Source organism: Mesoplodon bidens (genome assembly GCF_964165515.1).
Source record: "Mesoplodon bidens genome assembly, chromosome: 13".
Taxonomy (NCBI): domain Eukaryota; kingdom Metazoa; phylum Chordata; class Mammalia; order Artiodactyla; family Ziphiidae; genus Mesoplodon; species Mesoplodon bidens.
The window spans coordinates 23,143,974-23,171,749 of NC_138169.1; the positions used below are offsets into that span (position 1 = coordinate 23,143,974).

Below are 27,776 nucleotides of genomic sequence, written 5' to 3' on the forward strand. Positions count from 1 at the left end.
AAATGAGATGATACAAAGAGGAAAACAAGACAATTTAGTAAGGCTGGTGGGGAGACTAAGTTTGTACATATAAAATAATTTCATTTTATATGGTAGTTTACAAACTATAACGGATGCATATGTGTGTACACACAGGTAAGTATGTAGACGGATATTTCCTAGTTCTGTCTGCCGAAAGGGCCTAGAAGTACCACCCCAAGAGCAACAAACACACCCAGCACCCAGATCTTGGTTTCTAATTCTGTTCTCCAGGCTTCCTGGAAAATGGCTGATGCTAGGGTTGGAGCAGGATGAATAAAAGATGAGCCTGGAGCATCTTATAGTATTGGAAAGTAAGGAAGTGCTCAAAAGAAGCCAAAGGATGGGGGCATGTCAAAGGGACACAGAGCCTACTTGAAAGAGCTCCCAATAGCCAAAGCTTAAAAAATTTAAGCAACAAAATAAATAATGCACTTTTGGATTAAACCCAAACTATAAAATAAATATCCATGAGTCCAAACTGATATAAAATGATTGAATTAATACATAAATGCAGGAGAAGAAACAAATTTTCCTTACAGAAGAATTCCAAACATTTTATGTAGCTGCTCCCTGCCCCCACGCTCTTTCCCGAGTGTAGGCTGCACTTCGTGACTTGCTTCTGAAGAACAGTGTGTGGAAAGGGGAGAAAGTAACTTCGCAGTGGAGACCACTGGAAACACTACCTCGGCCAAGTGATCCAGGCTGATGTGATGGCGACAACTCACGTTGATAGCGTGGACCCCTGATACGATGGGATGAGAAGGGCGCCTCCTTCCTAAAAACCTGTAACCCCAGTCTAACTGTGAGAAAAACATCAGACAGACCCAAGTTGAGGGACAGTCTACAAAATACCTGACCAGCACTCCTCGGAATGGTTAAGGTCATGACAAACAAAGAAAGTCTCAGAAACTGTCACAGACCTAAGGAGACTCAGGAAACATGACAACCACATGGAACGTGGGATCCGGGAACAGAATGAGGACATGAGTGGGAAAACTAGTGAAAACTGAATAAAGTCTGGAGTTTAGTTTTTAAATTATATGTTATATAATTTGTTATTTACTTTATATTATATATATTATTCTTATTCTTGTGTATTATATATTAATAAACATTTACATCATAAACATATTATATATATAGAAAAGAATGGAAAATATCCCATTTACAAAAGGAACAAAAAAATAGAAAAAACACATGTATCTATGAAGAATAAATGTGCATTCAAGAATTTTTTTTTTCTGGCACACCACAGCTTGCAGGGATCAAACCCGGGCCCTGGCAGTGAAAGCGCTGAGTCCTAACCACTGGGCTGCCAGGGAATTCCCCATGCAAGGACTTTTAAATGAAGAAAACTTAAAAGGTTATACAGGACTTCCCTGGTAGAGCAGTGGTTAAGAATCCACCTGCCAATTCAGGGAACACGGGTTCAATCCCTGGTCCGGGAAGATCCCACATGCTGTGGAGCAACTAAGCCCGTGCACCACAACTACTGAGCCTGTACTCTAGAGCCCGTGCTCCACAACAAAAGAAGCCACCGCAATGAGAAGCCCGTGCACATAATGAAGAGCAGCCCCCACTCGCCGCAACTAGAGAAAGCCCACATGCAGCAATAAAGACCCAACGCAGCCAAAAATAAATAAATAAATTTATAAAAAAAAAAAAAGGTTATAGAGACGTAAAAGAAAGCATGAACCAATGGAAAGGTATCTACTCCTATATTTGGATGTACAGATTAATATTATTATTATTTGTTTTCGGCAGGTTTAAAATTTATTTATTTTATTTGTTGTTCCACGGCATGTGGGATCTTCCCAGACCAGGGCTCGAACCCGTGTCCCTTGCGTTGGCAGGTGGATTCTTAACCACTGTGCCACTAGGGAAGTCCAGATTAATATTATTAATATTATTATCCTCACATAGTTTTGAGGATGTCAATTCTCCATAAGTTAATATAAACATTTGATGTGATCCAAATAAAAATAATACCATCATTAAAAAAAAAGAAACTTAGTTCTAAAGTTCAAATGGGACCAAAAGGGTGAATAAGAGGGTACTATAAATTATGAAAATATAAAGGTACAATACTTTTTAAAAAACTCAGTGGTGGGGAGTTCTCTGGTGGCCTAGCGGTTAGGATTCTGGACTTTCACTGCCATGGCCTGGGTTCAATATCTGGTTGGGGAAGATCCCGCAAGCCACACGATACAGCCAAACAAAAACAAAAACAAACGCAATGACCAAAGAATAGACAAATTCTCTGGTACTGAACAGAGTCCAGAAAAGCACTGATATATATGTGGAAATTTAGTATATGACACAAATGATATTTCAGATCTGTGGGGAAAAGATGAATTATTCAGTAAATGGTGTGGAAACAACTAGGTAACCATCTGGGGAAAGAAAGTTGAATCCCTACCTCGTTCCTAACATAAAGCCCACATGGAACAGGCTCAAAATGCAAAAACTGAGATGAGACAAGCACTGGAAAGAAAGAAGAGATTAGGACTTCCCTGGTGGTGCAGTGGTTAAGAATCCACCTGCCAAAGCAGGAGACACGGGTTCAGGCCCTGGTCCAGGAAGATGCTGCATGCTGCAGAGCAACTAAGCCCGTGTGCCACAACTACTGAGCCTGAGCTCTAGAGCCCGCGAGCCACAACTACTGAGCCCGCGTGCCACAACTACTGAAGCCCACGCGCCTAGAGCCCGTGTTCCACAACAAGAGAAGCCACTGCCATGAGAAGCCCGCGCACCGCAACGAAGAGTAGCACCCCCCGCCGCAACTAGAGAAAGCCCGCGCACAGCAACGAAGACCCAACACAGCCAAAAATAAATAAATTTATTTTTAAAAAAAGGAAGAAGAGATTAAAAGAAGACAATGCCCAACACAATTTCAGCATGGAAAAGTAAAAACATGGGGAGAAATAATGACAAATCGGGAAGAAAAGGACCAATAACCATATCAACAAAGGGCAACAAATATGAAAACGGCTCACAGAAAAGGACACACAAATGGCTTGAAAACACATGAACGGAGGCATGTTTAAAACACAGTAAGGTACAGTTTTTTGCCCGTCACTTAAACACACTGCGATACGCCGAGTGTGTGAGGGTGTGGGGAAACAGGCGTCGCATTCCTGGTTGGTAGGGCTGTAAACTAGAGAAGTTTTAGCAGTAGCTATCAAAATGATGAACACACCTACCTTCGACCCAGCAATTTCAGTCTGAGGAATTTACCGACATGAAAATGATTGTTCTTTGCAGTATCAGTTGCACCAACACCACCAGACACAATTAAGAGGACATCATGGCGAGGACTGGTTCATCATGGTGCCTCCATTCGATGGAAAACCACACGGCTGTTATATAAAGGCATGAGGCCGCTCTCTATAATGGGCTAATAATGGAAAAGTCTCCAAGATACAAGTACGATGCAGATTGGGGTGTATTCCATGCTACTCTTTGTGTATAAAAAGGGAAAAAATCGTATTGGACGTCATTGAGTCTCTGGAAGGTAACATTGGTCCCTTTAGGGAGAGGAATGAGAAGGAGGATTATTTCACTTCTACATTCTTTTTGCCTTTTAGATTTTGAACCATGTGAATGCATTATCTTTTCAAAACAAGAACTAAAATTTAAAATGTGAAATGCTTATACCCTCTGGTCCAGCAATTCTGGGGCTAGATCCTATAGCTGCATTTGTGTCTACGAGCAAGGATGTCTAGAAAGATATTCACTGCACCTTTGCTTGGACTCGCAGAAGATGGAAACAGCCAGAATGTCTGTCTGCAGACACCAGCCCATCTGCACAAGAAATTCCAAGGTGGCTCTATTTGTACTGATAGGTAAATAAAGCAAAGTGCTGGTAGCGTCTAGGATGTGCTACTATTTATTTAGTAAACACGTCCCTGGATTTGCTTTATACAGGCACAGAATTATTCCTGGAAAACCAAAATGTAGCAATGAACTTTGCCTCTAGGGAGGAAAATAAGAACTGAGGAAGTGTGGAAGGGAGAACTTTATCCTTTGTGTGACTGATCTCACCGTGGTCCAGAAACACTCTCTCCATAAAACAAACCACTAGTTGAAGATAAAAAAAATGTACAGTGAGGTCACACCGCAGCCCTTGGCAGGGTGTCTGGCACACAGGGAACCCATCAGGCCCCTGGGTGTTTGTTGGACCCTCTCAAATAACTGGTTGCTGTCTTGAATTCCCCGACTGGCTGGGAAGGCTCAGGACCCTGGAGAATCTTCTGCAAGATGCCAAGGCCCCTGAGAAGCATCAGGAGCTGAGAATAAGGATGCCTGAGCACACCAGGACCGGGGAGAGCACGTGAGAGGGAGGAGGCATGTGATGGGTGTCACTGGGGTGAGGGAGGGACAGGAAAGCTGGAGAGAGACAAAATCATGGTAAGTTTCCTCCCACGACCACCTGAGGCCTGAGTACATGAACCCAAGGTGTCCGATGACAGTCCAAGGGCCTCTGTCTGGCCGGGACAGCCTTCCTCATTGGCACTTCCCCCTCACCTCAGGGGCTAGCTTGGTCCTGGGCCTCATCATCACCCCACTGGGGACAGCAGTGCACTCACAAGGCAGGGTGGCGTTGGGTCTCAGCAGGTCAGGACGGCAGGCGACAGGGCAGGCTGCGGTGAGTCCACAGACGGAGGGGACTCCAGCTGCGTTTGTGTGGGGCCTTCTGAGCCGGAACTTTCAGGTGAGGAGAGAACTGGGGTTGTGCAGTCAGGGGCCTTGGTTGGTTCTAGACTCTAGGGTCCCAGGGCAGTATGGTGACACCCCAGGGGTCAGAGGTGGGGCAGTGGAAGGCCAGGCGCCCCTGCCAATTCCTACAGCAGTGTGTCTGGCATGGGCAGGGTGCAGGGAGTGGCCATGGCAAGAAGGGGCTGAGGGCCCACCAGCCACGAGGCACTGACAACCCACTGGCAGCTCTGCCCACAGAGCCCTGCCCAGAGTCCCTCCACCTCCCTCCCCACCCCGGGAGCCAGGCCAGTGCCAGAACTGGGGCCACATGAGGTGTCCCTGGTGGTGGCTGGGGAGGCTGCTGCAGATGCAGGGCGGGGAACAGCCCGCCCAGCCAGGCCTGGTGCTGGGCCTCCCTGCCGCTCCCAGGAGCTGAGGAAAACCAAGATGGGCTCGGCCCTCCCAGCATCTAAAGGCAAGACGGCGTGGGCTGGGGTGGAGCTGGGGTCAAGGGTGGGAGAGGTGCTGGGAGACCAGCAGGCCTCAGCAGGCAGTTTCCAAGGACAAGAGAGGGAAAGGTACTGTCAGCAGGGCTAGGGAGGGGCTGACACAGCTCAAACCCTTGACCCTGGACCCCAGGAGATCCAGGACCCTGCCCAGAAGAGCCTCAGGACCTGACACACTGGCCAGGGACACACTTGATGTCATCATTTTTATTCACTTTCTCTTTTTGAAAATAAGAGTAAACATACAATATATAGTCTCTATTTATATATATTAGACATCGTTACTGCAGGGCTCAAGAAAACCATCCTCAACCACTTGGAAGCAGTTTTTAATTCTGACATTTGGTGGAAGAGGAAAAAAGTGTCCGTGATTGCCAAAAGCAGAATCTTTCTTTATTATTAAACAGCAGTAACAGGAAAACCTAATGCTCTGTCAGACACAACTGAAGGAGGCCAGGAGGGGGGCAGCAGATGCTAAGGAGAAACCCCAGACAGGATGCACCCTGCTCGCCCACATGCCCCACCTCTCAGCCGTGTCTCCGCTCCAGGAACCCTGGGCACATCGAGGAATGTATCAGAGGCAGAGACCGTCCTCGTGGGCAAGAGGGGGAGCGGGCGTGCATGTCTGCCAGGGGAGCAGGAGTCCAGGAGGGGCTCTGGGAGCTTCTGCCTGGTCTTCCCCGAGCGGCTCAGTGCTCGGGAGGGTGGGGTTGTAGGCCCTGGGAGCCCCAGGCCCTGACAGAACAGCTCTCCCGGTACCCAGTGGACCCTCCACACACGCCAGGATGCCTGCCAGGGCCCGTCCCAAGAGAGAGGCGGTGGGGAGGGCACCACCAAGAGAGACTAACACCACCCCAAGAGAGACTGGGGCAGGGGGCTTCCTGGGCTGGGAGCCTGAGGAGGGAACTGCGTGCTCGCCCTCAGGTGCTGGGAAAAGCAAGAGAAAAACCCTGGATCTCCCCGTCCAGCTCTTGTGCCGCTCTGGCTCCTTTGGTCCCCTCCTCACCTGACGCTAAACGTCAGCAGCAATGGAAAGAGGGGGGTCTCAAACACGGGAGTATCCTGAGGACCCGGGCAGGCCCTACTGTCAGGACCAGGGAAGCCCGTGGGTGCCAGGAGCCTCACCCAGCCCCTCCCGGGAGAAGGAGGTGCTGCCACCTCCCAGGGGGCTCCTTGACGCGGCTGGTGGAAGGCTAGAGCGGATGCTGGACTGGGCCTCAGTTCTTGAGGATGGTCTCGTAGGCCTGGTACACGTGCTGGGACACCTCCGGTGCTCGGCACTTCAGGGACAGCTGCAGGGAGAGAGGGGTCGGGGGACAGGGAGCGCTCATTCCCGGAGCTCCTCTCCAGGGCCGGGAAGGAACAGGTGGGGAAGGCAGAGAAGGAGGGAACCAGATGGGAGAGGGTGGTGCGCACACATGGCCTGGTGGCAGCAGCGGCTGGGGCAGCTGTGTGGTGTAGGCGAGGGGGCGGCCGCCGTAGCCAGCCGGGTGGGGACCAAATTTACTCGCAGCCCACACGCCTGCTGTCCGCCTGCCACCATGGCCCTCTGCAGCGTGAATCACGAGCCCGAGGCTGCCAGGCAGTGCTGGCCGCACCCTGCAGAGCTGCCAGGACCCCCACAGCCCATGGAAGGCAGAGGAAGTTTGGAGCCAGGAGGGAGGCCATGGGGACGCTGGGTGGTCTTTCTGGTTCCCTGCACAGGAAGCAGGCGCGCCAGACTTGGCTCGGCTCTAACCGTGGGAAGAGCCTGGAGAGCCCTGGCAGCAGAGACAAGCGCAGCCACCCATCCTGCCAACATCACTGCTCTGAAGGGGGCCGCTGAGAAGGGGGAGGGGCACGTGGCGCTCTAGCAGTCAGCGCCCCAGTCTCCTCCGAAGGGCTCTGTGCACACTGACTGTGGGAAGTGAAGGCACCAGGCTGGGGAGCACAGGGCAGCCTATCCTCCGGCCTGCAGCCTGCATGCATGTCTGCCCGGCTTTGGGGAGCAGCGGGGTGAGGCCAACTCAGGAGAGCCGGGCCAAGAGATGGGGTGTGCGAGGTATGGCTGGGAGGATGGAGGGGAAGAGGAAGAGAAAAGCAATCCGCTAACCTCCAAGTCCTGCACCACGGGCACCAGCAGGGAAGGTGGACATGCAGCAACCGAACACAGGGAGACGGAAATTACCACCACCGAAGCCACTGCCGAGGCCCCACCCAACCTCTGCACCCACACCACCAGCGGGGCCCAGGGAGCAGCCTCTGGAGGGTCATGCCTGCCCGAGACTTGGGTGCAGGGAGAAGCAAAGCCTGGGCTCTCTGGGGCCTAGAACAACGGCTTGGCCTCTGGGAAGCCACGTCCTGACTGAGGTCTGACTCAAAGGTCAGGAAGGATGAGTTGCTCAGAATCCACGTCCTCCCAGGAGGACACTCAGGTGGGGAAGAGCCGGAGGGCCAGGGCCGGGGCCCAGCGGAGCCACTTCCCAGTCAGACGGGCCTTGGGCCAATGGGGCCGCCTCACAGGGCCCAATTTTACAGAATCTTCTGGTCCAACTCACTGTTCTGAGACCCAATTTTGTGTCTTATCTGAGAAACTAGATGGGACTGAGTTGGAAGCTTTCTAAGGTCAGAATTCTGATGCTCCTCCAATGCCAGGCTCAAAGGGATCCCAGCTCAGCTGGGCTAGAGTGCCCCCCCTTCAGGGCCGACCCCTGGCCCGGGAAGGAGGGGAACGGGAGAGGCTGCCCAGACAGGAAGGCAGAGGCCCCATGGCAGGCAGGCAGGAGCGGGGGCCCTCACCATGAAGCTGGGGTTGCCGGGCTGGATGCGCAGCTCCGCCAGCACCCAGATGCCATTGGTCAGCTTGAGGGACTGGTAAAGCATGTCCTGGCCCTCCACGTTCCTCTTGGCGATGGTGAAGATGTTGCTGCTCTGCAGCCTACTGCTCACGGCCTCTGGGGGTCAGAAGGCCTCCGGTCAGAGATGGGGAGGCCTGGGGCACAGGCGAGGGGCAGCATGGAGTGGGGGCGGGGTTCAGGAGTCCTACCCGCATTCAGGGGGCAGTCTCTGATCTGGAACTGGGCTTCGTTCTCATTGGGAATGTCCTTCCACGTGGCCAGGAACATCTGCCGGTCTGGAGGGGTAGAGGTGGGATCCTGATACACCTTTGGTCCCGCTCAGTAACCCTCAGCAGGAAGTGGGTTGGGGGGCAGTGCCACCTTATAGCTGAGGACAGGACTGGCTCTGCCACAGCCCCTCCTGCTTCCCTGAGCAAACCCTGAGCTCTGTGAGGATGGCCACTTGTGCTGTTCCCAAAAGACTGAGGGTTCCTGCCTCTGGGCCTCAGAGCTCTCCCCACTACCACCCACATCCGACCTCCCGCTGCTCTGGAGCCGAGCACCCTGCTCATTAGTCACAGCGGTGTTACAGGGCTTCTGATGTGACAGAGATGATGTGGGCAAAGTGTTCCATGCCCCCTGGGTGCTGGGATGAGTCTTCCCAGGGGTTCCAGCTGGGGCACAGGGGATGGGCATCAGGTGTGACACATGGCTGAGGCTCCCTGCCTCGGGGGGCCCATGGGACGACTGTATAGAGGCTGCAGGCAAGACTGAGGAGCAGAGCTGGCCAGATAAGACCCTGGGGGCCCCGGTGAAGGTGTGACCCTCACTCCGGACTCTGCAGGGGAGCTGGCAACTCATGGACTCTATCGTGGGGCAAAGCCAATCCATCTGTTCTAGGGACCCCAGGGGCACCCTCATGACTCACCCATCTTCCCATCCTCCACAAAGAGGATGTACAGCGGGTACAAAGTGCTGAAGTAGAAGACGTCGATGTTGTTCTTTACGGCCACCTAGGAACAAGGGGGTCCCCGATTAGTCCCTGATGCTCGACACCCTGAGGCCCCAGGAAGTGCCTGCTTCCTGTGAGCCCACCTGAGCAGGTTCCCTCTCATGACTTCCCCAGTAGCCATGCCCAACACCCCCTCCCACCGGCCTCCCCCACTCCCCATCCCCGCCCCCAGTCTGTGTCCAAGAGCAAGATTCCACAGACAGCCCTTTGCCAGCACCAGCCAGGCCCCAGACGGTTCCCCCAGGCTCCTCCCCGGGGCAGGTGGGTAAGGACTGGGGTGCCAAGCCCTGCCCGGAACACACCTGGAGGTTGTTCAGAGGCTCCATCTTCATGACTGAGCCCACCGTGTTGAGAGGCAGGGAGATCTCCACAGTCTGGTTGGGGCTGAGCGGCGCATGGACCTGGAGTGGGGCGGCGGGGGCCAGGCCAAAGCTGGGGAGAGAGAAGCCCCCGTGGGGGTGGTGGGGGAACAGGTGCTGACACAGGACAGGTGGGCTCCTGGGGCTCCGGAGCCTGGGCAGCAGCTGGCGAGAAGCCTCTCCAGTGAGCCGGCCTCATCCCAGGCCCAGACCCAGGCCTGAAGGACAAGCTCCTGACCCCCACTCCCCACCCCTCAATGGCCACAGGAACAGGAAGAGAAATCTGGGACAGCTGAAGGCCTGAAGCCCATCTCTGTTCCTCTTTCTCCTCTGGGTGAGGTGCTGGGCAGGCCCAGGTAAGCGTGCCCCTGCCCTGCCCTGCCCTCAAGGAGCTCCATTTAAAACCAGGGGAAAAAACAAAACAAAACAAAACAAACCAGGGGGACTTTAAGTTTCTTTTAATTTGAAAACTCTGTGACTGCCCAACTCTCAGTGACCAACCGCCATCTCCCAGGAGGGATGTGACCATCCCAAGCGAGATACTGGGTTTTACTGTCTGGGCCAGAACTGGCTAGATCATAAGATGGCCACAGAGATTCAGAAAAGCCCCGCTTCTTGGTATAGCAGCATGTGAGCAAATCAGGAGGATGCTCAAGAGCGTAAGAGACACTGGAGTGTTTCTGTGGCCTCTAGGGTTCCCTGAGGGTAAGCAGCAGAGCTGCCCACCCTCCCTGGTCTGACAGAGGGTAGGAAACCACTGGCCCACAGGCTCTCCCTGAGGAAACAGCCCCTTCAGTCAACTTCTTAGAGGCTCAGTTTGCTCATCACTAGAGCCACTCAGGAAGAAGGATCATCAGGAGAGGCTGCTGGGGTCCCCCAGAGAGCCCTGGCCTAGCTGGCCTGGTCCATGACGACCCTGATGGTGCCAGACAGGAGAACTTCCCTACTGACAGGGGACCTGGTGGGGGTGAGGAGCCTGGAGCAGCCACCGTTCACAGAGGCCCTGTCTGGTGGCTTAATCCTGCCACATGGGGGAGGCTGGCGGGCAGGCCCACTCCCCATCCTCCTTCTTAGAGACTCCTGAGACGGGAGCTGCTCAGATCTGGAGATTATGTCAGTAAAATGCCCCCCGGGCAGTGGGGGAAGGCAAAAATAAAGGGAGGTGTGCTGCCCCTCCACCTCATACTTTGGTGTCCACATAAAGAGGTTACTGTGGGGAAAAATCACTGCTTTAGAGAGTTTTGGCCTGAGATGTGGTTGTGAGGAATATCCTCCTTCACCAGAAAGAGGCTCCAGGCCCACAGCCCTCAGTGCCTGCCTGCAGTCACCAGCACGGGCTCTCAGCAGGCTGGCCTCAGGGAGCTCACCTGTTGCGGTTGAACTGGATGGCGAAGTCGGTCATGACCTGCAAGGCCTTGTTGGTCAGCTGCAGGTCCATGGAGATGGAGCCCACCTGGCGGGTGAAGGTGCCTGAGATCTCCAATCCTTTGGCCTTCATAGCTGGGAGCCAGACCTGCAGGGAAGACGATGGGAAGGGGGCTGGTGTTCACCATGCCCCCAACTCCACAGCCCACATGAGGGTCCTTCCCCCACCCACCCTTCCCTCACACCTAAAGCGGCCTCTCAGATCGATCACACCTGCCTTTACCATCAGGGGACGACCATGTGAACCGTGGGATGGGAGGAAGGCTCCTGCACAGCCTGCCCAGGACCCCCGAGCCGTGTGGCCACATGCTGGAGCAGCGCAGGGCAGGGAGGAACTTGGTGTGCCCAAGGCTGAGCCGAGTCTCCGGAGGTCAGAGAAGGACGACTCAGAAGCAGGGCTGAGGAAGGCGATGAGACAAGCGGGCCCTGCCAGCCTCCTGACAAGCCAAGGAGAGTCAAGAGCCAAGGGCACTCTGGGCCTCGGCCAGAGCCTGAGGCCTCCCTGGCTCTCACAGCCTGCCCTTCCTCGCAGAAGGCAGGGCTGGCCTTTAATTGTACAAACTGGCCTGACCAAGGACAGTACTAAGAGGACCCCTTGCCTGGCAGGCCTTCTGCTGCTTGTTTGGCTGCCCTTGTCATCCGAGTCTCAGCTCAAGCCCACCTCCTCTGGGAAGCCTGCCCCCAGGCTCCTTCTCCAGGCTCCCGCTGCAGTGACGTTTTAGCAAATAAACTGTCTTCTTGGTCCCCAGACAGCTCTTTGAGGGGAGGGCCCTGCTTTTCTGTCTTTGCATCCTTGGCTCGGAGCTTGGTGTGAGATTGGTATGCAGGGAACGTTTGCTAAGCGAACAGCATGAATTAAAGCTCTGCCCGTGAGGGACACCAGTAGGGGCCATCTGTGGACGCGCAAATGCCTCTCAAGTTGCCATTCTCACCAGGACAGCTCACGCCCCGCCCCAGGCCAGCTTCCCCAGGTGCCCTGTGTCAGTGAATGCCCCACTGTCTCTCAAGTCGCCAACGCCAGGAACCAGAGCATCTGGGCACCAGCCCTCAGTCCACCCTGACCCCCACACCATGGTCATGCAGCTCAGGTCCTGTCAACACCACCTCCTCCCATCTGCTACCACGTTCTCTGCTCTCCCCTCTCCACAGGCACCGCTTGCGTCTGAGCCACCATCAGAGTTCCCCAGGTAAGATGGCAGCCACCCACACAGCTGCCCAATTCTTCTATCCCCAATTTCCACAGCAGCCATCTTTTTTTTTTTTTTTTGCGGTACGCGGGCCTCTCACTGCTGTGGCCTCTCCCGTTGCGGAGCACAGGCTCCGGACGCGCAGGCTCAGCGGCCATGGCTCACGGGCCTAGCCGCTCCGCGGCATGTGGGATCCTCCCGGACCGGGGCACGAACCTGTGTCCCCTACATCGGCAGGTGGACTCTCAACCACTGCGCCACCAGGGAAGCCCCAAAGCCACCTTTTAAAATGCAATCTGATCAGGGCACCCTTGAACCCCCTCAATCCTGCAATGCTTCCACTGCCCACGGCCTCCGAGGCCTGGTGCCCTGCTCTCCCTGGGCTCTGGTCCTCACACACACACTGTTCCCTCTGCTTGGAAAGCACACCCCACCCTGACCCCATCCTAATTGCTAACTCTGATCATTCTTTGATTCCCCCAGACAAATCTGTGAGGGCAGAATCTCATTGCTCTAGCCATGAGCTGTGATTTGGCACACAGCACTCAGAGGGCTCCCACGGTGACTTCCCTGCTCTCTGCCCCTCCAAGGAACCTGGCTTCCTTTCCCAGGTTCTTGCAGAACTGGCTCTTTCTGGCACTGTCACCATCCTGACTGCCGAGGGTGGGGACCTCATCTCTCTTGGTCATTGTAGGTTCATGGAGTCTAGAACTGTCAGCATCCACTGGCCCAAGTGCTGAGGAACTCCAAGTTCTTGTACAGAGAGCCTCATTCCCCTTGACCAGGAGGAGCGGGGAATGCACGCAGGACAAACAATTCGAGGTAGTCACAGCGCTGTCAGGAAAATGTAGCCCGCACAGCCACTGCTTCTGGAGGGAGAGCACACCCACATCCCAGAACCCGCCTGTGACTACGGTAGCGGGAGGGAAAAAGTCCTGCCCATGTTGCAAGGACTCCTCCTCCAGGCAGCCTGCCCTGATTACTCCTAACCTGGGATCCCCTCACCTCTCCTTCCAGTTGGTACACTCATCTGGCTCTCCACTAAGACAAAGCAGTGATAATACCTGTTAAAATGAACCCACATGCAGAGGGCAAGCATCCTGAGGGCCAGCTGATTCTGACAACCCTTGACATTAAGATAGGCACATTGAGGTTCTTAAAACACTTTAAGATCACATAAGGGGGACCTCCCTGGTGGCGCAGTGGTTAAGAATCCGCCTGCCAATGCAGGGGACACGGGTTCAAGCCCTGGTCCAAGAAGATCCCACATGCTGTGGAGCAACTAAGCCTGTGAGCCACAACTACTGAGCCTGGCTCTAGAGCCCGCAAGCCACAACTACTGAAGCCCGCGCACCTAGAGCCCGTGCTCTGCAACAAGAGAAGCCACTGCAATAAGAAGGCCTCACACTACAACGAAGAGTAGCCCCCGCTCACCACAACTAGAGAAAGCCTGTGCACAGCAACGAAGACCCAATGCAGCCAAAAATAAATGAAATTAAATCTTTAAAGAAAAACAGAAAGATCGCATAAGGGCTGGGGGCAGAGGCTTTGGTGCCACAGCCCTACATTTAGTTCCAGACTCTGTCACTTATCAGCTATGTGACCTTAGGAAAAAGCACTCAGATTTCTCAACTGCAAAAATGGGAATGACAGCATCATAAGGCTGCTGGGAGGACTTAGCGGGATGGTGGCCATGCCATGTTCATGCAGTACCCGGCACGGAAGTGTGTGGTTGCTAGCACTAGACTTGCCGTCTGCTGGGGGCCCCTCAGGCCCAGATCCTGCCAGGAATCCTGGCTGGGGGCTCTGGCCACCAGCACTGTGGTGTAGCGGGCAGGGCAGGGTAGGTGCTGGCTCATAGCTCCCCAGTCATGAGGGAGATGTCCCTGTGCCCCTGAAGCCCTGCTGTGTCCTGCTTTGGGGAGGGGACCTCGGAAGAGAGAGAGGGGCTCTGGCTGGGAACGAAGGGGCAGACGTAGTGTGTGACCTGAGTGTTGTGAGGGATCAGGCCACGTCTGTCCCCTCTGGCAGCTTCCTTGAGGCTGAAAGCCTGGCCCACACTGTGCTCTCCTTAGTGCCAGGCCCACGTGTTCTCACACCGCGAACTCAGCTCTCCTTCCCTCACCCTGCCCCTTGCCCACTGTTCCAGCTGGAATCCCCCTCCCCGCCAGCCCCATGTCCTGCCACGTCCTGCCATGCCTGCCTCCAGTCCAGCCTCCTTTCCACCCCTACAAGTGCCTTGCTGTCCGGCAGCCATCAGCCAACTCCTGCCAGTCTCCTCACCGGCTCCTTGCTTCTGCTCTAGCCTTTCCAGTCTGACCTCCACATGGTGGCCAGAGGATCGCTCTCAAGTGCAAATCTGCTTCAGCCCTGTTTAAAACCTTCCAATGTCTCCTGCTGAATCAGGATCAAGAACAAAGCCTCAAAGCTGGTGCCGCCGACCTCGCCAGCTTCCTCCCTCCTCAGCTCTAGTCCAGGCGGGAGTCTGGGGGCGGGGGTATTGTCCGGGCTGGCCCAGTGGGCATTGTGGGGCACCGCCAGGCAGGCAATGGTGAGGGGGGACACACTGTGTTTAGTGGGCTGGGGTCAGGGATGCTGCCTTGAGGACAACGGTCTTCACAATGAGCCACTGTCCTGTAGCCCTTGAGTATTTTCTGCATGGTTTCAACATGCCCTGAAATTTCCAGGAAACTAATGATGGTGAAAATCAAGGGAAGCCTGTTCCTTGTTTTGTTTGGAACTTAACTGGCAGTCACCATTTCAGAAACTAATAGCACCTCTGGCCACATCACTCATGGCACGTGAGCTACAAACACTCTCAATAGCTGTGGTGTCACTGTGACTCTGCACTACTGCCAGCGCCCAACAATGTGATCAGATCTGGGGCGGGCATGCCCAAGCCTCCACGACACTGAAATATATCATTTTACTCTCTTCCTTTTAAGTCTCTTTTATGCGATGACATCTTACCATTTTTGAAATTATATGTATAGGTAGGATGTACAGTCCACAGATCTCATTTATTATGAAAGGAGGGGCGTTATAAAACCCCTGTTATCAATAAGGAGCATTGGGTAGGACAGCACTGAGAACCACTGACCCAACTAGATGGAACTTTTGCCAGTTTTCTGGAAGGTGTGGGCTCTCCCTCAGCTCTGGGCCTGGAGCCCTCTCCCCCTTTTTGCCTTGCTAATTCTGACTTGATCTGAAGGCCTGAGCTCCAGCAACACCACCCTCTGCGAAGCCTTCCCCAGGCCTCCACGCCCGACTTAGCATCCCTTCCCCGTGCTCCCTGCTGCCCTCAGCATCGTGCTGGCCAACTGCTGCTCCAGGAGCCCATCCTGGCCGGCCTGAGCCGATCCCACACAGTGGGCCACTTAAGGAGCCCACACGTCCCGCCACAAGAGAAGCCATGGCACTTACTGCTTTGGGAGCCACATATGATCCTGATAAGGTGCCCACGCCACTGGTCAGGTCAAAGAGGTCACTCAGGCCACTGCCCATGGGTGCTCCTAGGTTGGCTGGTACTGCTGCTGCTGGGGGTGATACGAAGTTGGGGGCCCCGATCTAGAAAGGAAGGGAAACGGGTCAGAGGCGGGCATCAAAGGCAGGGACATCAGGGCCTCAGGATGAGTGTGGCCACCTGGCCCTTTAGAAAACAGGGGGGCAGGCCAGGAGGGGGTATTGCAGGGCTGCCATCACATCAACTCTAAGTTGCAGAAACAAGACAGAGTGAGGTGGGTGGAGAGGAGGCCGAGCCCTCCCGTGCTCCGCAGGCCCTGAGGGAAAGGGCTGGGGACACTCACAAACAGCCCATGGATAAAGGGGTACTTGAGACACAATGCTGCGAGGGGGCTGTGCTCAGCAGATGAGAGCACGCACCCCAGGATGTCAGAGAGGGGTTGTGGGGACTGAGAGGGCTGGCAAGCCTCAGGATGACAAGGCAACTTCATTGTAGGGTAGTGAGGATGGGATGAGGAATTAATGGACATGGGGGCCCAACGGCAGCTGGATGCTGGGCAGTCAATGCGGAGGCTGCCAGGACACTGGACAGAGGCCAGGGCTAGCAGGGAGGGACTGCTTTGACATCATCCGACCCTTGGGATGCTGGGTGGGAGATCTAGGAGGAGCAGGGTTGGTGGCACAAGGGTTGAACCATACCCCTTCAGGCTCATCCCCCATCTCCAAGCAGAAGCAGGCAGGGTGAAGAGAACAGGCAGCCACATGCAGAGAGAAAAGCCAGGAAAGAAGACACAGAGAGATAAGAAAGAGAGGGAAAGAGGGAGAAAATTAGTCATTGCTGCTCCACCCAAAAGGGGCCTGGTGCGAGGCTGTGCCGGGCCTTTGAGGGGCTCACATTGTCTCTATGAAGGGCATGACCCACTGGCCTCACTTGACCACGCTTGTCCTTCCTACCCTTTCCTATACTGTGGCCTTGGGGACCTGAGCCAGGCATGGCCAAGTGACAAGGGGCCCACTGCCCCCTCCACCCGGCTCTACCAGCTGCCTGAAGAATCCCAGGGAAACACCCAGGCCAGTCTTACCACCCCCTTTCACAGGGGAGGAGGGACTGTCCCTGACCTCTCATGGGCCTCTCTCAGGCCTGCTGGGCTGTTACGCCCAACCAGTGCAGCATGTGGGGTAAGTGGATGCAGGTATGGCTCCTCCAACCTTACAGGGCCGAGGTGCCAGACTCAGGGGAAGGGGCTAGGACAGCCCTACACTGCCCCAGGTCTCTTGGGGTTCAGCAGCCCGGCAAGGGGCTAAATCCTGTGTCTGCCACTTAGCAGCTGTGTGCTCTTGGAAGGAAGGTCACCTGACCTCTTTAAGCCTCAGTCTCTCACCGATGTGTAAGGAGCTACATGATCACCTTCGCAGGCAAATGTACCTGAGAGGGCGTTCAACGATCGCTCCTCCAAAGATCACTATCAACCTCATCCAGAGGGGGCCCCAGGACATACCAGGCTGTCGAGGCCGCTGCCGAGAAGGTCCACAGCTCCCATCTGCACCGATGAGGTGGCCAGGGGTGGGCCACTCACCGGAGGGCCGAGGTCCAGGTTGAGGAGGTCGCCCAGCAGGTCGCCCTGGGTGGGGATGACATCCAGCTGCTCGCCAGGGGGCGCTCCGGCAGGGGCCGTCTCTGGGCTCTCCGTGCTCTCACTCCTGCCAGGACAGGGAAAGAGACTCAGCAGGGTGGGGGGTCAGGCTATCTCAGCGAGACCAGAGCCCCCAGTCTCCAGGATCCACCCTCAAGACAGGCACCTGGGTCTCCTCACTGTCCCAGAAGCCTGTCTATATCCCCCCTTCCTCCCCCTTCCGACGCCTGATCCATCTTGTTGGCTCTCCGAGAGATCCAGCTTCATGGGCTGAGGGAAGGGAGGGCTATCTGTATTCCCCTCACTCAGCCCACTCTAAAGAGAAGAGCGGGTGCTGGTCCCCAGAGGACTGGACAACCAGGCCAACAACCCTGGGAGCCGCAGAGCAGGAAGGCGAGAGGAACGGGGCTCTGGAGTCAGGCAGAATCGAGTCTGAGCCCAGCTCTGCTGCCTGGGATGCTGCACCAGGCACTCAAGCTCTCTATGCCTCTTGTCCCCATCTCTTAAGAGGGGACATCTCTCAGAGCTGTTGTCACCAAGTCAATACCTGGTATATAGTAAGCATTCACTAAAAAGTTGCTAGAATCGTAATTTTGCTTAGACTCAGGCCTGAGTGCTTGTGCTACTGAGCCGAGGAAGCAGGTGGGGAGGCTCAGGCCAGCGAGTGGCCCCCGGTACTCACGAGGCGGTGCGGGGTGGCAGGCTCTTATGCACGACGCCCCGGCCCCCCTCCACAAAGGCGCTGGGAGGTTTGTGGTAGACGGAGGCCAGGGTGCCGATGTAGCAGATGAGCTCGTCCAGCAGCGTGGGCTCGATGAGGTCTGTCTCCTCCGAGATGAGCGGCTTCTCCGCCAGCACCACCTCCTTGGCAGCCACGGGGTCCGTGGAGAGCAGGCGCCAGTAGATGTAGCCGCGGTCTCGCAGGTCCGGGTTGTCTGAGTCCTGGGAGGTGATGAGAAGCCAGTGAAACTCAGAGCAACCAGGTGAGGGGAAGGGGGAACCCATCCGTAGTCCCATGACATGGGTGGGATCACAGGGCGACTGATGATGGCAACCTGAGCGCTGGCGGGAGCACACCTGTAAACCGCCTGAATAGATGTGGCCCAGCCCCCCGGTTTCCCCCCAGCCCGCTCCTGCCTCTGTTCCCTGCCTCCTCCACCGTCTGCCCTCCCGGTTCTCAGGGACTTCCCTCTCCTCTCTCAAGTATGGTCTGGCTCAAAGTCACCACCTGCCCCCGCCCCACCTCTATTTGATTGTGACTGAGCTCCTTGAGCAGGGATCCTGGAATGCTCTGAGGCCAAATCCCAGTGGTGCCAGTTTTAGGGGCAGGACCACCCAGGTCTGGCTTCTTGGACTGAAGCTCCCTCCGTGGAACAAGGGCTGTGCTGGGCACAGCAGGGAGGCTGCGCACCCACCTGAGTGGCCAAGCTGAGGACCTGCTGCACCAGCTCCTGAGTCTCTGTCGGCTTCTTCAGAAAGAGTTTCACAATGGCTGTCAGCAGCTGCAGCTGGACCTGCAGGAAGACAGAGAGGAGGCGAGGAAGGAGTGTAAGCTTCTTGTGGGGACAGTAGGAAACCAGGTGAGGACCTCAGATGGGGAAAACGATGTTCAAAGGCTGAGAAGAGCTTTCCTGAGTTTGGGGTTGGCCACACAAACAGGCCAAGTCCAGCAGGGGTGAGGTAGTGCTGAGAAGCCTGGACCTTGGCCCGACCACTCAGGAAGGAGCTGGCCACGGTGCTATCTGGCAACCCAAGGCAGGTGGGGGCTGCTGCCCAGCGCTAGGGTCCCAGAAACCCATCAGGGCTCCAGGCCTCACAGCCTTCAGGAGCTCGCAGCTTACGGAGGCAACGCGTGTGCCTGGTATGCTTATTAAAGACCATCTGCCAACAAGTGGAACAGGTGCCAGGGATGCCCAGCAGACTAGGGCAGCAGGGCCCACACAGTCAGCCTGTTGTGAGGAACTGTGCTTCCACCAGAGGGCAGGAACCATTCCTGCCCCGCCCTCACCAGCCCCACCTCTCACCTGCCACTGCCTTCACCTGAAGGTACCTCCTGTGTCCCCTCCCCACTTCTGTAGCCTCCTGTCCCCCTCACTAGCGCCACCCCACAGTACTGGAAATGCTTTCCAGCCACTGGGCCGCCCTATGGAGAGATCCCCTTGAGGGCAGGGATCGTGTCTGTCACTGCTGCATCCCTGGCTATTGTTCATTCTAGCGCCTGGTGTGTAACAGGCACTTAAGAAAAACCTGCTGACTAAAAACACACCTCTGAAAGGACAATTCTCTGTGCATAGCCCTTCCTTAGCCCCATCGCATTTTGTCAGTCCTGGGACAAGAGGACAGCCTGAGGCTCCCCGGACTGTGCTAGGGACAGGCCTGAGGCAGAAGGGTGGCAACGGGGCTGGCTGCACCTCCTGGGCCTGTGTGGCAGGAGGGCACTTACAAAAACAAATGGCTTAGCTACCGTGGTATGCAGGGCAGGCTGACAGCAGGAGGCAGGATTGAGGGGATGCAGTCTGTTTCTGGGACTAAGCATCCAGAGTCCCTGCAATTTGGTGACACATGGGCCAATGGCAGAAGAGCAGGCTAGCTGTGTCCAAGGCAGGAGGTGGCTTGGGGACTGGCTTCCAGACCTGGCTCGAGTCGCTGGCTGGGTAGCCTAGAGAAAGCCACTTACCCTCAGTCGTTGAGGGAGAGGTGTGGCCTACCTCAGGGGGTTCTTGTGAGCTCTGAAGACCAATCTATGGCAGCTTGCTTGGAGCCAGAGTTAGATCACACCTCATTTGAACTCTGATTCTACCACTTCCCAGCTGGTGACCCTGGACGAGCCATTTAACTTCTGAGTCTGTTTCCTCATCTATAAAATGCAGGCAACACCTCACAGAGTTGATGGGAAGAGTCAATGAGACAACAAACAGAAAGAACTAACTGTGTCCTCTGCTCAATGCACAACAGCTACCATCATCGTCAACGTCACCACAACTGCCACACAGGGACTCTTTACCAAGTTCTCCCCAACCCCGGGCAGCTGGCTGCCAGCGCTCATTCACCACTGTCGGGTCTGCAGTGCTGCCTGGGAACAGGGCCACCTCAGCCCCCTTCTAGTCTCCCCCCACACACACTGAGGCTCCTGTTAGCCTGCAGGTCAGAGCAGTCCCCCTGCCAAGATGCCACTGCCCCTGCCCTCAGACAGGCCAGACGCAGCGCTCCCTGTCCACGGCTGGAGAGGCTTAGGAGCCAGGACGAGGGGGCTCAAAGAGACAATCTAAAGTAAGTTTCTAGGACTTCCCTGGTGACGCAGGGGTTAAGAATCCGCCTGCCAACGCAGGGGACACAGGTTTGAGCCCTGGTCTGGGAAGATCCCACATGCCGCAGAGCAACTAAGCCCGTGTGCCACAACTACTGAGTCCGCGGTCCACAAGAGAGGCCACCGTAATAAGAAGCCCCTGCTCGCTGCAACTTAGAGAACGCCCGCGCAGCAACGAAGACCCAATGCAGCCAAAAATTAATAAATAAGTTCCCAAACTGCAAAGCATTAAGTATTCTTATAAAAGCTCTGAACTGTGCTGTGAACCCAGGAGGCAAAGGAAACAGGCCACCGAATTAAAACACCACCACCACCACCACCCAACTACTGTTTGCTGTGGACACCTAAATATCCATCAGGGGAAGCTGGTTAAACAAACATGGTCCTTCTGCATGAAGGACTCCTCTGAAACTGTAAATTAATAAATTAATAATGGCATAAATTAATAATGGCATGGCCTTCCAATGTATTTTTAAGGGAAAAATGAAAGGTACTGATCAGTTTCAATTTGTATAGTTTACTATCAGTATTTAAAAATAAGTGAGGGGACTTTCCTGGTGGCGCAGTGGTTAAGAATCCGCCCGCCAATGCAGGGGACACGGGTTTAAGCCCTGGTCCGGGAAGATCCCACATGCCACGGAGCAACTAAGCCCTTGTGCCACAACTACTGAGCCTGCGCTCTAGAGCCCGCAAGCCACAACTACTGAGCCTGTGTGCCACAACTACTGAAGTCCGTGTGCCTAGAGCCCGTGCTCTGCCACAAGAGAAGCCACTGCAATGAGAAGCCTGCCGCAACGAACAGTAGCCCCTGCTCGCCGCAACTAGAGAAAGCCCGTGCGCAGCAATGAAGACCCAATACAGCCAAAAATAAATAAATAATTTTTTTTAAAAAGTGAGAAGGAAATATATATATATATAGTTGATCCTCATTATTCACAGAGGACACATCTGCAAATTTGTCTGCTTGCTAAAATTTACTGGTGACCCTGAAATCAGTGCTTGTGGCATTTTCACGGTCATTCACAGATGTGCACAGCAGTGAAAAATTCGAGTTGCCTGAAGTACACATTCCCAGATGAGGTCGAGTGAGGCGGTGCTCTGCCGTCTGTCTCAGCTCTCATATTGTAAACAAGTGACTTCTTCACAGTCTACTTAGTGCCATGTCTTTCACATTTTGGTGCTTTTAGTTGGTGATTTTGCTGTTTTAAATGCCCCCACCCCACTCCCAGTGTAGTGCTAAAGCGCTGTCTGGTATTCCTAAGCGCAAGAAGGCTGTGAAGTGCCTTTTAGAGAAAATACATGTGTTAGATGAGCTTTGTTCAGGCGTGAGTTACAATGCTGCTGGCTATGAGTTCAATGCTAATGAATCAACAGTATGTATTAATAAATAAGGTGTCTCTAAACAGAGACACACATAAAACAAGGTTTACCTTGACCAGCTGATAAAAATGCTGTGACTGGGGTTTGTAGGAACCCAACTCTATATTTCTCCTGGGAGCAATGGTTTAGCATTACTAAATTAGTGTTTGACTTTACGGAATATAAGTACCACAAGCGATGAAAATTGACTATTCAAGTCTCTGTAGAGGAACTGGCTAGTGTGTTCCTAAACTCTCTCTCTGGAAGTACCTGCCAGAAACCAATAAATAACATGGTGTTCTCCAGGAGAACTTGTGACCAGGAAAGTGGTAGGAAACAGAATATTCACTATATATCCTTTCGTGTCTTTTCAATTTTGAACCAAGTCAATGTACTACCTATCCAAAAATAAATACAAAATTAAAACAAAACCAGAAACTTTAGCAGTCTTCAATATCCACCACCACAGAGTGTCCTCATATGTCCCCCGTAGGTACCGCAGTGTGGGAGGAAAGGGGCCACACCTGTCACTCATACGGCACTCCTGTGTCTGTCCGCACCATCAGTGCAGTTTTAAGAGGGGCAGGGCCCTGAGGCCTCCTGGCTGAGAGGAGGGTTTCAGGGCAGGAGGGACCGCAGGTGCTGAGCTGCCGGCCATGCCCAAGTCGGCCACCCAACGTCTCACCTGGGTGCTCTCGTCATGGAAGCCCTCTAGGAAGCTCTCGAGCAGCTCATCCGCGTTGTCTATCCGCTCAGCGTACTCGCCCACAATCCAGATCATGGCGGCCCGGGCCTCAGGCTCATCCAAGGAGTCCAGGTTCTCGCACAGCGTGGCGATCACGCTCTCATACCTGGAGACCAGGGCACGGCTGGCACGTGAGCACTGAGGGAGCCTGGGCCACCCAGGGGAGGCCCAGGAGGGGCCAACAGAGACGGGCAGCTGCCCCACAAGAGCCCGAGAGGCTGGCGAGTAACAGGATTTGAGTTTTATCCTTTACATTTCAGTTCTTATTTGGGCCTGGGGAGCAGAGCAGGGGCGGCTCAGGAGAAATAAGAAAAAAATAAAGGGTTTCTTTTGAGAATGCTGTTTGCAGCAGAAAAGTAAGGAAGAGGGAGAGGCTCCTCCTTGCTTTTCCTCCCCACCAGCCCATCCCCAGTAGAGCCACAACACCCTCATGGGGCGGGGGGGCAGCCACATACTTGTTGGGGTACTTGCGGAAGATGTCCTTGATGACCACGATGGCTTCCTGGACCACGTAGTTGACCTTGGTCTGGATGAGATCGAGCAGCGTGCTCACACAGCGCTCGGCGGATTGCTGTGTGGAAAGAGGAGAGTGTGGGCAAGGCCTTGCACCCACTTGCAGCAGAACCTCTGACCGACATGCCTTGGGCTCAGTCACACCTTGCCCACCTTCCTTTTCACAGTAGGAAAACGGGAGAACCCTCTTTGCAGGTAACAGGTGGGAGAATGAGTACAAAATGATGGTCCTGGGATGGCAGGGACACAGGGAGAGAGAATTAAGCTGAGGAGAAGGCCAGTAGAGCTTCTGAGAGCAGGGAGGGTCTTTGGAGCTCTTCTAGGCCAAGCCCTGAGAGCAGGGCTTCACTTCTACTTGTTCCACAAAATGGGCTCCCATGACCAAAAGCATTTAGGAGGTCTCTGCTTGGACCAGCCCTCCCCACACCCTCTACTCCAACACACTGCACTAGGCTCTATGGGAGAGATTTCTCAGACTGCCATCACGGGTGCCAAATGGAAAACGTCTCAAGGGGCTGCGCTGAACTGACCAGCTGTCCCAGATCCCCTAGCCTCCAGGAGACCCATTTAAGGAGAGTCAGATCAGTGATCAAGGAACCTCTCCAGAGGCAGAGAATGGGAGGGACGAAGTGCCAGGACACAGGGGTCTGAATGACCCTTGGGAATTTGAAGATAAGGGCACATGGACAGCTGAATCATGATACCTGCCAAAACATCCAATAGGCAGAGCCCCTGCCCCAAAGCTCCACAAAGTGAGAGCTAAGTCTACCAGGGCCACCACCAGCTTGGGCTGCCACACTGTCTTAGCTAATGCTGCAGGAGACCCCTGACAATGACGGGCTAATTTCATCTGCAGCAACTCAGAGGCCCAAGGGAGATTACAGATGAGAAGGAGCCCAACCAAATCTGTACCGTGGGTGCCTTGGGGGCTCTAGTTGTGACCCTCAGGCCTTCCTGGACCATGAGCAGCTGGCAGATTCTGCTGGAATCAGACTGGTTTCCTGGTTTCAGCTTCCTTTCCTCCTTCCCCCCGCCAAGGACAGAGTCTCAGAGCCTCACCTCCACTTTGATGGCGCAACGGCCAATGGCTCGCACAGCCTTCCGTACAAAGTCCACATCCACCTCTGTCGCATACTCTTTCAGCTCCGCCAACACCTGTGGCCCAAACAAAGATGCAGTTGGGGGGATCTGGCAGGGCAACCTCCTGGAACACCCCTGGTCTGCGGGTATGCACACACCCCTAAAAGGGTGGGATTCTGCCTCCTGTTCAAGGTGGAAGTTCCAAGGGAGGGAGAGAGCTGTCAGGTGCCCCAAGAGGAAAACAGGAAGGACTAATTGGCAGGGATGGACAATCCTTAAGTTTGGTTGATCTAGCTAACATATCCACCTAACTACCACTTCAATGGATGTGAAGTAATAACAGAGAGAACAAACTCTTTAATCACATAAATATCAGTTAACATTTGTGGAGAGCTTGCTCCCAGAGCCCGGTGCGCTGGGTACCACCCTCTGCTGACCTGGGCGATGTTGGCCTGGGAGGCCAGGCGGATCATGATGTCCAGCTTCTCCAGCTTCACGTAGATGGGGTCATTGTACTTCACAAAGAACACCTTCATCTCATGCTTCAGGATCTCAGGCCTGGTGGTGGGCAAGGTTGCCCAAAGAGCAAAGAGCAAGTCATAGGCCCTGTGAGAAAACCCTTCCACATTTGCTGGGACATTTCTGGGGTCGGACGTGGAAACTGACATCCGTGAAAGCAGTCGCCCCCATGGCTGCACGCTCCTGGGCACAGGACCTGCCAACCAAGGTTCTGACCAGCCCCTGTGTGTCCAACCACATTCCAGGAAGGGAAGAGGGAATATGAGCAAGAAACAGATCACATTCAAGAGGCCACAGGCATCAGGCAACAGGCTTGGGAGTCAGGCCTCAGTTCCAATCCTAGCTGGTGACCTCAGGCCCATTTCCTCACTCACGAAATAGGAAGCGTTCTGTGTCAGAAGCATTACCTTTGCAGGCCCGAGTTGCCAGTCTTAGAAAGGCCTGGCATCTGGAAATTCAGCTTTTGGGAGTGTTCTCACCATTCCCTAAATGATAAACGTGGTTAACTGTGCCTTGACTGTTTGTATAAACAACATGGTTTTTGCTGAACACCTGTTTTCCTTCTAGGAGCCTGGAATTTTGGTAGGTGTCAGGCAGAGGGTGCCTTTATGACTCATCCCCCCAAAAAAAACCCAGGGTGCTAAGTCTCAAACAGGCATCCTTGGGCAGAAACATTACACACATGCTGCTGCACTGTCGCTGGGGGAGGAACATGCTCTGTGTGACCCACCATGGGAAGCCTGCACGAGGATTCCTCCAGACTCCACCTGTCTTTCTCCCTCATGATCCAGCTGTGCAGCCCTACTAGGTCGATGATAAACCTCAGCTATGAAAACAATGATATGCTGTCTCCTGGGAGTCCTTCTAGTGAATCTCTAAGTGTGTGTGTGTGTGTGGGGGGTGGTCCTGGGGATCCCGACACAGGCACCTACATAACAGGGCTGTTGTGAGAGGTAGATGCAAAGCATCTAGCATGATCCGTATCTGCCTCAGAGAAGGCACTTGCTAGGCAGGAACTGTCACCAGTGTCATTGCTCCTCCCTCACCGGCACCACCCACCTCATTTTTCTTAGCTGAGGAAACCTGAGGGGGGAGGGGCCTGCCCTAGGTCACACATCTAGTGCTAATAGGGCGGGAGCAAGATGAGAGTCACCACCCCTACCTGACTCCTACTCCCGCACCCTTTCCAGAAAAGAGAGCAGGAACAAAAAGGAATGAGGACAGACGGTGAAGAGGCGAGAAGACCCAGCAAAGAGAAAGGAGGGACCCTGCCCAGGTGGTCCTCAGTGCTGCTTAGCAGGCTGCGGGGAGGTCCTGGCAAAGTGAGGCAGGATCCTGAGCTGGGCGGCAGAAGTTGTGATTTCTGCCATCAGGTCTCGGCACAAGCTGCCCAACAGCATGTTGGGCCTGGGCCTGGTGGTGCCTCAGCAACAGGGTCAACTTCTTAGGAGGTTTGCCTTGTTAAATATAGCACAGGGAGCCCCTCCTGCTGATTGGGATCCACAGGTCATGACACCTCACTAAACCCCACACTGCAACTGTGAATCCCTAGTCTCATCCCTTTGTTCAGGCACTCAGAAAGCTTGCCCCAATTTACCTCCCAAACCCTCACAAATGTCTGAATTCCACTGATCTTTCTGGGCCCCCATGTGTGTACTAAGAACCAGACTGAAGCTATAAAGACAGGGAGCATGTGTGGTCTTCCACACATGCTCCCTGTCCACAAGAGGCCCTTGTTCTGCTTTTGAGTTAGTTGCTGATCCAGCCATTTGACCAAAGAGGCTGGCCCTTTGGAGTTAGAGTAGAACTGCAGAGTCTGGCCCCACTCCACGGAGCTGCCCAGCACCCTTACTGGATTGGTCCTTGTTTTTTAGCCCAACCCACCCCGGGTGTCAGGTGCCTTCCCTTAAGCAGTGGCTCACTACTGTGGTCATTCCTACTGGGTGGACGGAAACTGGCTGCTCAGCATTCTGAGTGGCCCTGAGGCTAATGCAAAATCCATGGCGCCTCATCTTGGAGTCCTCCAGCCTCTAGAGCTATGGATTCTTTTTTTTTTCTTCAGTATGCGGGCCTCTCACTGTTGTGGCCTCTCCCGTTGCGGAGCACAGGCTCCGGACACGCAGGCTCAGCGGCCATGGCTCATAAGCCTAGCCACTTCGCGATATGTGGGATCTTCCCGGACTGGGGCACGAACCCGTGTCCCCTGCATCGGCAGGCAGACTCTCAACCACTGCGCCACCAGGGAAGCCCAAGAGCTATGGACTCTTACCCAGGAAAAATGAGTGTGTGCACACATACACAATCTTACAGCCTGTTTCAGGAAGGCTGTGTGGACTGTGGACCATCCACTCTCCATGGTTAAGAAGTGCATGCTAGCCTTTATCCGGCATGCTATCTGGTTAGGCTAAGCCGAGGTTTCCCAACCTCAGCACTACAGACATTTTTGGTATGGATAGTTCTATGGGGGGGGCAGAGCTATCCTGTGTACTGTAGGATGCTGAGCAGCATCCCTGGCTTCCACCCACTAGATGCCAGTAGTCCCCACTGTGACAACCAAAAATGTCTCCAGACATTGTCAAATGTCCCCCTGTGGGACAAAGATACCAATGGCTCAGAACCCCTGGGTTAAGCTCTTGAGACATCCTGCACGGTGACAGGTCAGTTTCCCTTCAGAGCCCCTGTTCCCAGCAGGAGATCTCCCCCAGGGCACACACTACCCATATGTGGTGGTCCCAGTACCTTTTCTGTACGATGAGGTTGATGTTTCGCAGGGCCACGTACTGCAGCTCCGGCTCGGCCGACAGCAGTGTGACTAGGGGCGGGGCCAGCTTCTTGAGCAGCGTGCTGTAGTAGTCCAGGTCCTTGGACAACATCTCCATGAACTTCATCAGCACCTTCACAGCAGACAACACTACAGCAGAGTTGGCGTGGGAGAGCCTGGGGGTGACCCGCTCACAGATGCTGTGGTCCATTCCGAGGGGGACAAATAGGAGAGACAAGCAAGGGGAAACACCCTGTTTTTAGTTATCAAGATAGCATGTCTTCTGTAGGAGGAAGACCTAGCTCCTGGTTCTGTTTCCTGCTAACTGACCCCAAGCAGTTTAAAACCACTCTGAGCCTCAAGTTTCCTCAT

At 54.5% G+C, this 27,776-nt stretch overlaps 1 protein-coding gene across 3 annotated transcripts in view; it reads right to left on the reverse strand.

Moving 5' to 3' along the window:
* Positions 1-5,596: 5,596 nt before the first annotated feature.
* AP1B1 (adaptor related protein complex 1 subunit beta 1) overlaps positions 5,597-27,776 on the reverse strand; it is a 51,350-nt gene continuing 29,170 nt past the window's right edge. For all 3 annotated transcript variants that reach the window (XM_081252013.1, XM_081252011.1, XM_081252012.1), the window contains 15 exons: positions 27,383-27,604; positions 24,562-24,682; positions 24,104-24,199; positions 22,987-23,102; positions 22,472-22,637; positions 18,536-18,634; positions 17,803-18,062; positions 16,986-17,187; positions 15,448-15,591; positions 10,780-10,925; positions 9,356-9,485; positions 8,970-9,054; positions 8,251-8,337; positions 8,004-8,158; positions 5,597-6,517 (listed from right to left, as the gene is read on the reverse strand). In XM_081252013.1, the coding sequence (XP_081108139.1) occupies positions 6,443-6,517; positions 8,004-8,158; positions 8,251-8,337; positions 8,970-9,054; positions 9,356-9,485; positions 10,780-10,925; positions 15,448-15,591; positions 16,986-17,187; positions 17,803-18,062; positions 18,536-18,634; positions 22,472-22,637; positions 22,987-23,102; positions 24,104-24,199; positions 24,562-24,682; positions 27,383-27,604 (2,104 nt within the window). In that variant the 3' untranslated portion in view covers positions 5,597-6,442. The remainder of the gene's footprint in view (positions 6,518-8,003; positions 8,159-8,250; positions 8,338-8,969; positions 9,055-9,355; positions 9,486-10,779; positions 10,926-15,447; positions 15,592-16,985; positions 17,188-17,802; positions 18,063-18,535; positions 18,635-22,471; positions 22,638-22,986; positions 23,103-24,103; positions 24,200-24,561; positions 24,683-27,382; positions 27,605-27,776) is intronic.